This window comes from Gobius niger, assembly GCF_951799975.1.
Source record: "Gobius niger genome assembly, chromosome: 10".
Classification (NCBI taxonomy): domain Eukaryota; kingdom Metazoa; phylum Chordata; class Actinopteri; order Gobiiformes; family Gobiidae; genus Gobius; species Gobius niger.
This window is the reverse complement of record NC_136861.1, coordinates 28,116,237-28,130,558: the sequence shown is the minus strand read 5'-3', so window position 1 is coordinate 28,130,558 and position 14,322 is coordinate 28,116,237. Positions and strand designations below refer to the sequence as shown.

The 14,322-nt window shown below is 40.6% G+C and overlaps 1 protein-coding gene across 1 annotated transcript; it reads right to left on the bottom strand.

The window, feature by feature from the left end:
• Nucleotides 1-824: 824 nt before the first annotated feature.
• Nucleotides 825-6,279, bottom strand: litafd (LITAF domain containing). Its single transcript, XM_079564268.1, has 5 exons — nt 6,221-6,279; nt 2,733-2,787; nt 2,569-2,655; nt 2,226-2,418; nt 825-1,446 (listed from the first exon to the last, which is right to left on the bottom strand). Exons 2-5 carry the CDS (start codon nt 2,776-2,778, stop codon nt 1,329-1,331), a joined length of 444 nt encoding a protein of 147 aa, XP_079420394.1. The 5' UTR covers nt 2,779-2,787; nt 6,221-6,279; the 3' UTR covers nt 825-1,328.
• Nucleotides 6,280-14,322: the final 8,043 nt, after the last annotated feature.

Genomic DNA, 14,322 nt, shown 5'->3' with positions numbered 1-14,322 from the left:
ATCCCATAAATTCATGAATAACGGAGAATGCTAACTTGATGCTACATGTTAGCATCGGGCTAATGTTAACGGTTAGCTCACGCTAGCTACAACTGCCATTTTTTCACTTCTACAGAACAATCTGCTCTGAGAAAACATCCATATGGACCTGACTTACACTTGACTTTATTTGTGTGATAAATCAGTTTATATTCCACCAGAAAATGGCAAAAAAGAGGGAAAATTGTGTTTCTCTAAAGATTCTATTTTCCCCCTCAGCGAAGCCACACCCCCTTCTATGACGAGATGCCGTCTGTATCTATTGAACCGTCTCCATGGTTACATATACATTCCATTCAGAAAACCATCCAGAAATCTGAAAACCTGAAATAAAAATGATCCTGAAGCATCAGAGGAGCCGCCGGGATGGAAAGTAAAGGTGCTAAGCTAACCACTAACTTTTTTTCCCTTTTTTTTTTTTTGCATTAAAAGTTACATAGTGCACCTTTAATTCCGGAAGCTAGAACATTTAAAATCTTTTAAGGGAGGGAGCCAAGTGCGTTTGTTTGTAGGATTTCTGATCCGGACGTGGGCTTCATGGGCATCATGGAGATCATCTGTTTTTTTTATCCCCTTTGGACACAAAATGTTATTTTGTGCTGTGTGTGAGACCAGCAGCACCAATGACAGCTCCCAGAGAGTGAGTAAATGATGACATACAATAATTATACAATAAATCAGATTTATTGAGAAGAAAAGTTTTGCCATGTATATTTATTTGAGAAATAACGTGATAACATTTATACAGTGAACATCATGTTACAGATGAGAGAAAGAGCAGGTGTTTTGCATCACTGTGTTCGTTGTAAGTCTAGTTATTTTCAATTAAACTTTTTACATATTTCAAACAGTAGCCTAAGTGTTATAATGTTATAGCTTGCGAGTAAAAACCCATTCCATTTTTTTCTAATTCTTTAAATATTAAAGTCAAAGCTAAAATATTGCAAGTAACTAAATTAAGTTACTCATTGATCGTTTGTCGTGCAAAACGGGCACAAAAAATACTAAAAGAAGCAGGTTTAAAATGTTCAAAGGAACATTTTCAAATAAAATTAAAGTATTTGATTAATTCTATTTACAAACCTTCATTTCAGAGTTATAAAGTGTTTCAAAGCATAAGAGAGGAAGAGTATTTTTCTGCTGGAACGCAGAACGCAGGGGGATCTGGGAAGTGTTTGTTTCTGAAGCTATAATGCAGTGGTTTATCCACAGTAACAAGCAGGACGGACCCCCAGGTATAATCACGCCCCGGGCCTCGTCCCCGTGGATCCGCTGGTGCATCATGTCTGTCATTTACAGCACTTTCTCTTCTCGACGTGCAGCACTCGGTTACAGCGGGGGCACGTGTGGTAGGCGTCCTTGAACTTGTTCATGAAGAAGGGGATGAGGCAGCAGCACAGCACCAGCCTGTGGAGGCATCACCGCACAGTCAAGACACAAGGCTCTGACCAGGTCTGTTACGGACTCACGAGGGGCAAAACCTTTAGGTCATCATACTGTTGTTACTGCTGTTGACTTTGAAGCAGTTTGAATTGTTTTCTATATATTTCACAAACCTAAGTGCTGATCATTCTGATGCTGCTTTGTAGAAACTGAACATGTTTATATAATACAAGTATTGTTTTATTTATACAAAACATTGTAGTGATGTGGTTGCTGGACCTGGGGCCTAAAGGGTATTATCCTGGGTCCAGAGAGGGTACATGCCAACATTTGTATATTTATTTTTAATTTTGCATATTGTACCGTAGTGCTATTTACTATTACTATTACTATTACTATTACTATTACTATTACTATTACTATTACTATAACGTCTCTTGAGATTGACTCTCTTCAGGGGAGTCCTAACCCCAAAGAGGGCACTACTCTACAGACGTATGGGGGAAACAGACTTTGAAGTTCTCTGCCTGGTCCAGGAGTCAAACCCTTCAAATAAAATTACCTGTGAGGCGAGAGCAGTAACTGTTGTCTCCACGATCCTTTCAAATAAATATAAATTGTATGTAGTACCGAATTTCTTTGCTCTACCGCTGTGGTGTACAATGTAATACACTCAAAAGGTGATTTGTTTAATAAAGTATTACTGTTGATTTGGGTGAGGTGAAGATGAAGTATTTTATTTTATCTGAGCAGAGCCTGACGCATCAAACAAGTGATTTGAAAGTGAAAATCCCGTGACGTACCCGAGGCAGATGAAGAGCAGGCACATGAGCCAGGCGTATCGGCCGGCTTTGTAGGTGACGTTGCTCATGACCTGCTGGTTGCAGGAGGGGCAGGAGGTCATGCCGGGGTTAAAGCCCAGGGCCGTGTCATAGCTCACAAACTTGTTTTTGGAATCATCAGCTGGGCCCGAAGAGTTTAACCCTCCCGTGTACACTGAGGAGAGGGGAGACAGATGGAGGTGTTCAACAATGTAATAATGTTCCCTCGTAGAAAACATGTCATTTTTTGTCTTCCATCTTTATTCTGCACATTGAGTAAGGGGTCAAAATATTGGACATTTAAAGAGAAGTGTTGAGTTTTTACCTGGCAGCTGTGTGCCCTGGCTCTCTGGAGGAGTGAATGGCGAGTGGAGATTGTAAACCGTGACTCCGCCGCCGCTCTGACCGTCCACTGGATCAGAGAGAAAAGGTCAGTCTGGCAAAGACACCTTTGTTCATAGCAATCACTGCACTGATCGGGCCACTTACCGGGCAACATATAAGGAGGAGCATCCTTCCTTCCATCCGCACTCATTGTGCCACTCTGTAAAACAAAGCACAGTGTTTTTAATATTTGTCCTGTGAGTCTCACTGCTCTCGCCTCACGTGGTTTCGAGAAATGATAGATGAAACTCTCATGTCCTCTGATGGTGATGCTGAACTATGGCATTTCTACACAAATATAAATATACCTGGATTTTAAAGGAAATACTTTATTTTCTACTGGTGCAGATGAAAGCCTGAGGCAGAGGTGTTTGGTACTTTTCTCATTCTGATCGTATCAGTACAATGTGACAATATTAGAGGCAACATTTGGTTTAAACGTATTGTATAGTTATACAGATAAAACGCAACACTGGTGGGCTCATTCGTTCTTGTTCAGAAATATGAACCATATTGTTGTGAAACAGTTTGTTTAGCAGCTAAATATAAAGAGACCATGAACAAGAGGGTAACTGCTCTCCCAGAAACTATGAGATATAATACCTACAATAACAACAATAAAGTCATGAATGAAACAGTGAATGAAAAGTGTTTGCAACAGAGTGTTCCTAAACTGTGGGCGTGTGAAACAATTTGATACAAATTGACACAGCCGTGGTGTGTGGCTTTTGTCAAATAGTTGACAAAAGCCACAGTTGACCCTGCATTGCATTGCATTGTACCTATTATCAACAATATTATTATTACAGCCTATATAGAGGGGTTTGTGGCACACAATTACAGCTGGAGTGTGCTTCCTCTTATATGAATAATCAGAAGTGAAAAAGTTTCAACATTAATGGAATGAAGCTGGAGCAGAACAATGAGGCAAGTTTTCAAGGTCTTCTTGATGGGACGCAATGCTCAACTCGACCAACCAACCGCTCGAATCCGACACTGTTGCGTCGACACCTCAACACTAGTTCACTAGTCAGATGGTAAATTAAAAAAACATCCACTCCTCGACCCCTGGAGTTGTGTTCCGCTGCAAACATCTGTGTTGATAAACCCTGTACCCATTTCTTTTACTAGTATTGATTGATAGCATTGAATTTGTTTTGTCCTCCTTCTGTATATTGAATATACAATGGTTCATGGAAAACGACTGTCCATGTGATCATACCATATGAACTTTTGTCATCATGTGTTAGCTTGCAGGCTAGTTTTGGTTAGCGTTAGCATTAGCTGTGCTGTGACCAGGAAAAGTGATCATGACAGTTGTGAAGTAGTTTATAAACTCATCTCTGTGAAGAATTTGGATGTTAGAAATATGTTAAGAATGTCGGTAATACGTTTGGACACAATTAACAGTTTATACTGTCACTCCCTCATACTGTTGGAAACCAACCAAAAAAACAAGTCATCTTATCTCCGCCCACTGTTTCTACCTCCTCCTACTCAAGGCAGTACAACACTCAGAGGGCGCTCTCTGAAAGGAGTCTACTCTAGCACTAAACTTGCCTGGCCTGCCAGACACTCCTCCTTTCTGTTCAAAAGAAGAACAGTCTGGGCGGCGGCTCGCAGGAAACCTTTTCACGATTTACCCACATCGCTCCAATCACGCACCAAGAGAGTCACCTGTCACCACCATGCACATCATTTGGAAAATATTAAATCCCTAAAACCGGAGCAAGAAACAGCGTTGGAAGCGTTTCTCGTGAAAAAAGGACGTTTTTGGAAAGGCTTCCTGCCCATTGTTACTGCGACGTATCTAGCATTGCTCTGATTTGTTGATGCCGTTTGTCAATTGTTGAGATCATGCTTGCTCTCAGACTATGTATTTCAAATATCAATGAAAAAGTCTGTAGTTTGGCAGGCCAGGCAAGCATTAAACCTAAAGTTGAAGAAAGTAAAAAAAAAAAAAAAAGGTTTTACTTCAAATGGTATCGCAAAACTACACTCTGGCCATTTGCTGGGTAGAAAGTAAAAAGTATGAAACTTTATTTGCGCTTTATTTCGCTGTGATATAATTGTTCAGTGAGGTACATTCCATCTTTGAGCATGCTACGTGTCTATGAACCACTTCACAAAAAAGAAACATGCTATGACAGCTGATAAAGCAGTGTTCCCAGATAACATGATAGACTCGCATGTTCAAAGAGATGTTATGCTTAAACCAACCAAACGACGCACAGATCAGTATCTCAAATTACAGCCTGCTGGTGTAAATCCCTCAGCTCATGCACTCCTGTTTAACACTTTTCCCGGGCATTTAATTGTCACGCAGCCACACTGACCAGCTGCAGTATTACAATTGCACAGCAGCTCAGGTAACAACTGCAGATGCTTGTGAAGCCTGACCAAAGCTTTGCTCTTTGTCCCGTCTGAGCATTGAGCGCAGGCACTGAGGTGTAGCTGCTGCCCGTGTCCCATCATCATGTAGGGCTCACATAGATGACAGACTGCTTTGTCATCTACTCACACAAGAGCCTGTATCCACCCAGAGGAATGCAGTCGAGCTGCATGGTTCTGTGCTCCACGGGTGTGTCTCCAATCTGAGCATCCACAGCACTTTTCTTTTGTTCTTCCTGAGGTCCCACTTTACATTAAGTCTATGAAACCTGCCATGTCAGTGTTCAACAGAGGACAGTATATAGTCTATATGTGTGTAAAGAGCTGCTGCAGGTGCCCCATTGAGAACTGAAATATTCATGTTCAACATATTCAGTTCATTTATGCTTTAGGATTGCATTTGAATTAGCTGTTTTTTTTCTGGTTGAGACATTGTTCACAACCAGTTTAGTTTAGTAAAATTTTGGTCTAGCCTATTTTCCCCCCTAATCTATGTCTATACGTGCGGTTCCCTTAAGGTCAAATGTTTTAAATGAAGGCACTTGGAAGGTTAAATTGCCTTAAAGGTTTGAGAATCACTGATGTAGAGGATTGATGAGCGGCCCATAAAAAGACACTCCCTGAGCTCCAGAACACAACAGTGTGTATAGTGTGAGCATCAATCAGGTACAGGATAGAGTTTGACTTATGATCCAGTGGCCCGCTTTGTCTTGGGTGAACCCATGACTCCAGTGTTAATCTGTGTATAATTCATGATGACAGGTTTCTCTCTGTAAGGTGTGTCCCTCTGTGCCGGTCGGACCAGCCTCTGGACTAGATATTCACTGATCCAATTAGTCCCATCAGAGTTGGACTGATCTAAATCACATGCCGACAACTCAATAGTTTAATCAAAGCTGTTAAACTCTCCGTATTTCAGTTTCCAGCATTAAGATACAAACGCAGATGCCTCAATGTGCATTTCAAAGTGCTCAAAAAAGCACTGTTTCCTACATTTCTACATAAAGTTAACACCAACTTTTCTCCAGAATACACATCCAACTATACCGACTAGACAAGAGCAGAGCAGTAATAGTCTTAACTGCACAAAGTTGCAGCTTTTGAAGTCTGTCACGAAAGCACTTGATGATAACCCATTTTCCTTAGTCACAAAGTGTTAAAATAATCCAATCATCCTCAATTTTCCTTTGGTGCCGTCTTACCTGCTGTGTTACTTGTGCTCTGTGCGGTGGTGGGGTTCGGAGTTGGCTGCTGCTGAGGTAGATCCCAAAGTGTGTTGTGACTGACACCTGCAGCCGTTTCACCTGTACCTGAGTGTAGCCCCGCCCCCAGCCACTCCCACCTGCTTACTCCCGGCCCATATGCGTTCAACCGGGGCCTTAGTCATTAGGCGTAGTTTCAAAGGCAGGATTGGACTTCTTTTGGCTTTGTTCTCCCTGTCTAGGGGACACACACTCCCATTCAGGGAGTGTGTTGCCATGTCTAACCAGTTTTTATGCTTTATGTTTCGTGACCCGGCTATTTGACCTCAAGCGCCGCAAACGAGTGGTCAGGCTGACGTTTGTTTATGCACATTTATACGCGATCAGCGCCTGAACAGCTTCCATAAGGTATCAATACAGAACAACACCAAGCTCATTGATAAAACATGGTATGTGAATCTCAAGGGCTCGAGATAGTACCAAGAGAATACTGTGTATAGCTGCTGCTCATCTTAATGCTGCAGCTACTGTCTCATTTCATGTTGCTACTCCACTCCTATCAAACATTTACTTGCAAAAGAAATATTATTTGTGTACCACTTGACACAATCCTCCAGCCAGGTGTTTCTGACCACCAGCCTGGCTCCACAACATGGAGATGGGTCCCTGAGCGCCAGCCCACGCTGACAGCTCAGTGCTCCTACAGGTCGCCCAGTGATATTGAGGATGGGTCAAATGCAGAGACTGTGCAGCTGTTAGCATACATTTCCCATAGACTAATATTAGATAAAAACAGTATAAAAAGCTGTGGAACGACTCTGTTAGCTGATGAGTTACTGCTGGTAAATACATCCAACTCACTGTGGTGTTTTAATGTGAACAATAACCCCAGTATTTTAACTTCTAAAATCTCCTTAGCCATATGACATCACATTCCTCTCTCTAAATAAATAGTAGTAGTAAAGTAGAATGAAAGTGCTGCTGCACAAATTTGCACCAAAGGACCCTCAGAGCAACCAGCCCTGTAATGAAGTAAGGAAGTATTGCATTATGTTTCCTCTCGATTCTGAGACTTTATAGATAGGCTACTGCAAGAAAATGTATACACAGTTCGCTGTGCATTTTGCTTTGGTTTCTGTTCGAGAGTAAACAGTTAATGTCTGAGAGGAGAGATGAAGCATAAGCAGGAGTCTGGATGTCTTATGCAAGATAATTTTATTTACCCTCAGTGCAGGAGGATATTAGCTCAAGACATAGTTGCCGTTTAACTATTCAAGTCTGGCTATGTTTACATGTAAAGAGGGATAAATACCCTCTGTTGTGTGTCATACTGATATGCAAGCCAAACATTCAGTGCCTGACAGTAGGTGCCTAAGAACCACAGTTATGGCTACACAACATGTTGGACTTTTGAATCCTGCACTTTAGGTTCATGTGATTGGATTTATTTAAGCAGCTGGTTAATACTAGTACAACTGGTGACAGCGTCTCAGGCGAAGGAGTGGTTGCAACCGAAAGCTTTTATAGTTGGCACTGATCACGGCACACTTCCATTGTGTCCTTGGGCATGACACTTCACCCACAGTGCTGCGCCGTGTATGACTAATGGTCAGTCTGTCCAGAAGCAGCTTCCCACTGATGTGTGGTGTGCAGAAAGTAAAGGAATGTGTGCAAAACATCTCTCGGCTTACGTGCACAAGACCACGACATGATAATTGTTTGCTATTAACCTTCTAACCTTACATTTTGAGCCGGAAACGGACAAACCCGCTTCACCCTGAAAATGTGGGGTGGAGGAGAGAGAGTCTGCAGGTGTGGTTTGTGCCTATAGTATGAGCACAGACCTCATAGCTGAAGTGTGCGTCCGCAGTGTGTTTCGATGAGCTCGATCAACAGCATTCCAACAAAACAAACCAATCCTTACAGTGTGTTACATTCCCCTGTTCAGGCCGTCTTTAACCCTACAATGATACTGCGCCTTTGTATTCAATGACACATATTTTATAGATGACAGGCACTCCAAAGCGGATTATTATGAAAAAAAACACATGAATCATGGTGCTTTTTGACAGGGAAACACCACAGGAAATGTGAGCATGACGAGTTATTTATTGCTACATGGAACTTTAAGGCCACACTGTGGATCAATACAGGTTATGTTGTTTTGTTACAAGAGCGACTAAAACTGAATGGAGCATTTAGAGGAGGACCAAATCTTGACCTCATGTTTTGCTCCCTCGTTGGTGGTAGTTGTGGATGAGGTTCTTTATTTTTTTCTGATGGTAAAGTGGCCCATTCTTCTTGGCAAAAAGCCTCCAGTCCCTGTAAGTTCCTGGGCTGTTCTGCGTGAACTACACTTTTGAGCTCTCCCCACAGTGGTTCAATGATATTGAGGTCAGGAGGCTGAGATGGACACTTTTGAGCACAATTGTACATAGAAACGAGCTGGTGTCCGGCTCCCAGCAAAGTTATCGGGCTTAGAGGTGAGGAAAATCACAATGAAGACACATGTTTTCACCAATAAATTAAATGTTTCTATTTCATTATGTTCTATTTATTGGGGTATATATTGGTGGTGTGGTTTTAAAGCAGTACTAAGTAACGTGTTTACCTTAATAAATCCTTTTCGTAGTCCCTGTGGGGGTAATACAAGTGTTTATGGGACGATTGGAGGGTTTTTCATCTCCCCCTGGTGTCTCTGGCCAGAAAACCACACTTGCAACTTTTCCTGCCACCGGACCAGAGCAACCAATGCACACTAATAGAATCAACGGGCAAAGCTAACTGCGGGCTGGCGTCACTTTAAACAGTATTTACAGCCAAGTTTGAGTGAAAACAAATATTTCCATTGCATAATTGGATGTACAATATCCCTCTCTCCCTTCGCCTTTTCTGTCAGCGTAGTATTTAATCTCCAAGACAATTAATAAGTTTAAAAAATCGCAACTTGCTACGACACCTGCAGTTGCGCTTATGGCCTCTAGGGGCAAGAAAGGTAAGTAAAAGGGATAAAATAATATGACAACAGAGTGTGTTTACCGTCACAGTCCTCCTCCTGTACACTCTTTTTTCCCTGAAATTGTGGGTTGCCATATAAACAACAAAAAATAATAACATACACACTGCGCATATTGGTTTTGCTTCTTTTCACAGACGACTACATTTTCAAATATTCTATATGCAATATAAAGGATTCTACCCAGCCAAAAAAACAAAACATAAAACGGGTATAGATCCTTAAAGATCAAGCTACTGAAATAGTGAGATAGAACTCTACACTAAGCATTGTGCTGTGAAAACGGCCTTATGTTTTTTGCCCCTTTAAGTCAACACAGGCTTGTCATTCTGACCTATATGTTTGTCTTAACACACACAACGTCACCCGATTTGTTTCCCCTTTGGCTCTTTTTATTTTATTTTGCCGTACTCTGAATATGGGAGCTGACTCCAAAAACCCAGCCAAAATTGCTAGCATGAACGAGCTTCAGTTAGCCACCCTCAGTTCAGCTCAGCAGACACTACACAGATTTTTAGCCTGTGGCTATTCTACAGTTTATGAAGCCTTGGATGGCATAGAGAGCAAATCCTGGCTCCCGTGAGTGAGCCAAAAAAGCACTACAGAGAACTGATGCATTAGTTTGATCACCACAATAACTTTAATCAGTATTAATCTGTGCTTATAAGTTGGTATCAATACCTGAGGAAGGCTTTGTAATGTTTTGTAAATGATGGATTATATATTTATTATTTTAAAGGCTTAATAGTGTGCGTTTTGTGTTTCTGTATGCGCTTTTGTCCTACTCTCACTAACTATTGCATATTTTCCAGAGATACAGACTATGATTATAAGGTTGTCAGAAAAGAAGAATGGGGAAAACACAAGGGATTTAAAAATAGACTCGGCCTTACCCCTATTTAAGGCCGGCACAAAAGAGAAAATGTCAGTGACGGAGAGAGTGAAGCACAGTGCGGAGTCCTGAAGCACAAACCTCACAGACGCTGTATGTTTTTCAAAGAAATGATTTTATACTGTTGAGAGTGACAATCACAATGCTGTGTTTTGTAGTAAAAAGCTATTGGCAGGTTTTGTGATTAGAATTGCAACAACATTTAAAAAAAAAGAGAACCAACCATTTTTAATATTAGATTTAACTATATATAAAAGATGAAAAATAACAGCTAGACAGAGCAAAACCAATCGACAAACAGACAGTTACTCAGGGCTTCAGAGTCGGGGAATATTCATAAATATTCAACATTCACAAGCCGAGTGGACTGATAGAGTTGGGGATGCTCCAGGAGTGGTAAAAGAATCAGACAGACTGACAGTGTGTTGTTATCAGCAACACGCCTCTAAGTCACGCTTAGAAAGACCTTTGGGGCATGTCGCCGGGCTTGTTCAACCTGCCAGTAATGTACACCACAACACAGCAGGGAGCGATAGGCTGGTTCTGCCAAACATATTTGATGCATATCTTATTTATTAATCAGCTTATACACTGCATGTTTTACTACGTCTGTTTCAAACAACTTGCTATTACAGGGGTGTGGAATAACTCTTGATTCATATGTTCTGGGAGCCCCCTGGACGCTGACACACGCCACTAGTTACACACACTTTAATAGAGTAAAAAAGGAGTAACTTATTCTAAATTATCAGTTTTAAACAGACCGCTCTTAGATGTCCTGAAGTTTTTCATCAGCAAATATTTTCATCAGCAAATATTTTTAAAGTAGTCATCTGGACTGGGATATTTAAGTTGAACATGTTTTGTTTCTCATCTGAGAAGCTTATTCATGTTTATCTGTTCATCATGAGAAAGCAGCGCTCTAAGGTGTGAAACCGTCACCACTCCCTGTTGTTTGCCAGCAGAGGTGGAAGAAGTGCTTAAATTGTTTACTTAAAGGCACACTGCGTAACATTTTGGATTTTAATGTTGGCCGTAAAGCAAAGCATGGTCCTAATGACCAGCGAGACCACAAGAAATTATATTTTTGATGTAGCTTTAAAGGAATAGGCCACCGTTTTTACATACTAAGATATGTTCTTACCTAACCTTAGACCAGTTAATATATCCCCGTCTGGTCTTTGTCCGTGCGCTCTGCCAGGCAAACGGAGCACATACGCAGCCTCTCCCACATGTCATACAGCTCCAAAAAAGCTCACGATAGAAGCTACCAAGCTCTTCCACGTGTTCCCTATTTAAATAAAGTTACGTGAAGTGTTTTCATGCGAAGTATATTTACACAGAAATGTAACATGTCGATTTTATAAGCAGATAAAAAGGGGTACTATATTGTGAGGCGTAATGATACGAGGAGCAAAACGTCCGCGCAGTAACTCCTAAAGACTTCCCCCGCTCACTTCCGTCAATAGAAGCTGCGTGGAAGAGCTTGGTAGCTTCTATCGTGAGCTTTTTTGGAGCTATATGACATGTGGGAGAGGCTGCGTATGTGCTTCGTTTGCGTGACAGAGCGCACGGACAAAGACTAGACGGGTATATATTAACTCGTCTAAGGTTAGGTAAGAACATATCTTAGTATGTAAAAACGGTGGCCTATTCCTTTAAGTAAAAGTACAAATACAGGAGGATTTTGCTTTAGTAATCTTGTTTACCTTAATCAATCCTTTTCGTAGTCCCTCTGGAGGTAACATAAGTGTTCATGGGATGATTTGGGGGTCTATCTGGTGTCTCTGGCCAGAAAACCACACTTGCAACTTTCCCTGTTCCAACCCGGGAGCTCCAATACACACTGATGGAATCACTATGACGAAGCTAATGGGCTGACGGGCAAAGCCACATAAACAGTATTTATTTCATTTCATTTCATTTCATTTTATTTATTCTTTTTTCAAGGTAATGCAACCTAAAATAAAGCAACAATCCAACAAAAAACAAACAAACAATACATTCCATGAAAAGAAGAACAGGAGTTGGATGAAGAAAAAAAAATCTTATAAACTCCAACCCCATTCTTGAAGAGAAACTTACAAACTAGATGGCCTAACCGATGTAAAAAACAGCAACAACAAAAAACAACAACAATTACATATACACATACATACACATATACACACATATACATACATTTACACACATATACACACAATACACACATATACATACATTTACACACATATACACACGCAAAAAACAGATGTAATCAACTTTCGATTTTAACTTTTTCTTTTTTTCTTTTTATTATTATTATTACTATTATTATTAATGATTGTTTGCTAAAACAACAGTGATGCAATGGTGACAACAGTGGCAATGGAAACAACGACGAGGCCACCAGACCACACAACGCACACCCACACACGCACACAGGCAGGCATGCACGGGCACACACAGGCACACACACAGCACACACACAAAAGGAAGAAGAGGATGTATGGATGTATATGTGATGAGCCCTATGCTGTGTATTGCATTAAAAAACAAGGTTTGAGTGGGCATCTGTCGAAAGATGTTAACCCTCTCACAGCTGCCCAGCACCTGCTTGTCCTACATTTGTGATTGACTGTGTGATGCCCTAAAATAGGTGGTGTGTTTAAAAAAGAGACAGGAGTTAGCAGAAGTCCAGAGGTGCTACGCCCCAGACATTCCCCCACTCCTGCTTACCCTGTACTGAGGAGGCTGTGTATGTTCGTGATGAGCCCTATGCTGTGTGGTGTGTTAAAAAGCCAGGTTTGTGTGGGCAGATGTTGACAGATGTATGACCTCCCACAGCTGCCCAGCACCTGCTTACCCTGCACTAAAGAATCTTTAATGATTTTATTATTATTGTTTTTTCCTCTTTATTACTTTTTTTAAATTATACTTTTGTTTCATATACTGTAAGCATACCCGTATGCACCCATACACACACACCCATACACATGCATAGGTACACGCCACACAACCAGACAGTCCCGCCACCGCCCCCATCACCACCGCCGCACCACTACATCACCACCATCATCATCATCATTATTGTTGTAAATTTTAACGTTTTTCACATTCGTCTTTGTACAAGTTAAGTGTCCTCTGTTTATACTTATATTTAAATTGAAGAATATTTGAACAACATTTTAGATCATTTTCAAGAGAGTTCCACTGTATCACACCAGATACTGAAACACACATTTGTTTAAGGGTTTTTCCTGCGAAAGGTTGTTTAAAGTCATTATTTCTTCTGCTTGTCTCACTATTTACTGTAAAAAGCGCTTGCAGTCCATGCGGTAACAGGCAGTGTTTTGCCTTGTGAACAACTAATAAAGTTTGTAAAGAAACCAAGTCCTTCAATTTGAGTAGTCCTGACCTCAGAAACAGTTCTGTAGTATGTTCCCTTGGAGCAACTCCATTAATTATTCTTATAGCCCTTTTTTGTAAAATAAATAAGGGCATTAAATTTGTAACATAACAATTTCCCCATACCTCCAAACCATACATTAAGTATGGCAAAATAAAGGAGCAATATAGGATTCTCATTGCCTTATAATTCAACATAAACTTTACTTTACTCAAAACTGCAATGTTTTTACAAATTTTATTTCTTACGTAAGCTATGTGTGACTTCCACTTAAATTTATCATCAATGAGGACTCCTAAAAACCTAAATTCTGACACTTTCTCAATACTTATTCCATTTAAAGTCAAAGTAACACTTTCAGGGCATTGTTGATTTGTAAACAACATAAATTTAGTTTTGCTTAAGTTTAAGGACAATTTGTTTTTATTAAACCATTTCTGAAGTTGAACCATTTCTTGTTCAATAGTTTTCATTAATGTTCTTAAGTTCTTCCCTGATACAAAAAAATTTGTATAAGCTAATGGGCTGACGGGCAAAGCCACATAAACAGTATTTACAGCCAAGTTTGAGTGAAAAAAATCCATTGTGTAATTGGATACAATATCTCTCTCTCCCTTCGTCTTTTCTGTCAGCGTAGGATTTACTCTCACGGACAATAATGAGTTAAAAAACGCAACATCCTGCGACACCTCCAGTGGCGTTTATGACCTCTAGGAGCCTGAGTTAATTAGTTCTGCTTTAAGTAAGAGAATAAAAGGATCAACTTTGAAGTGCACTTTAATTATTTGACACAGATTTGAAAACAA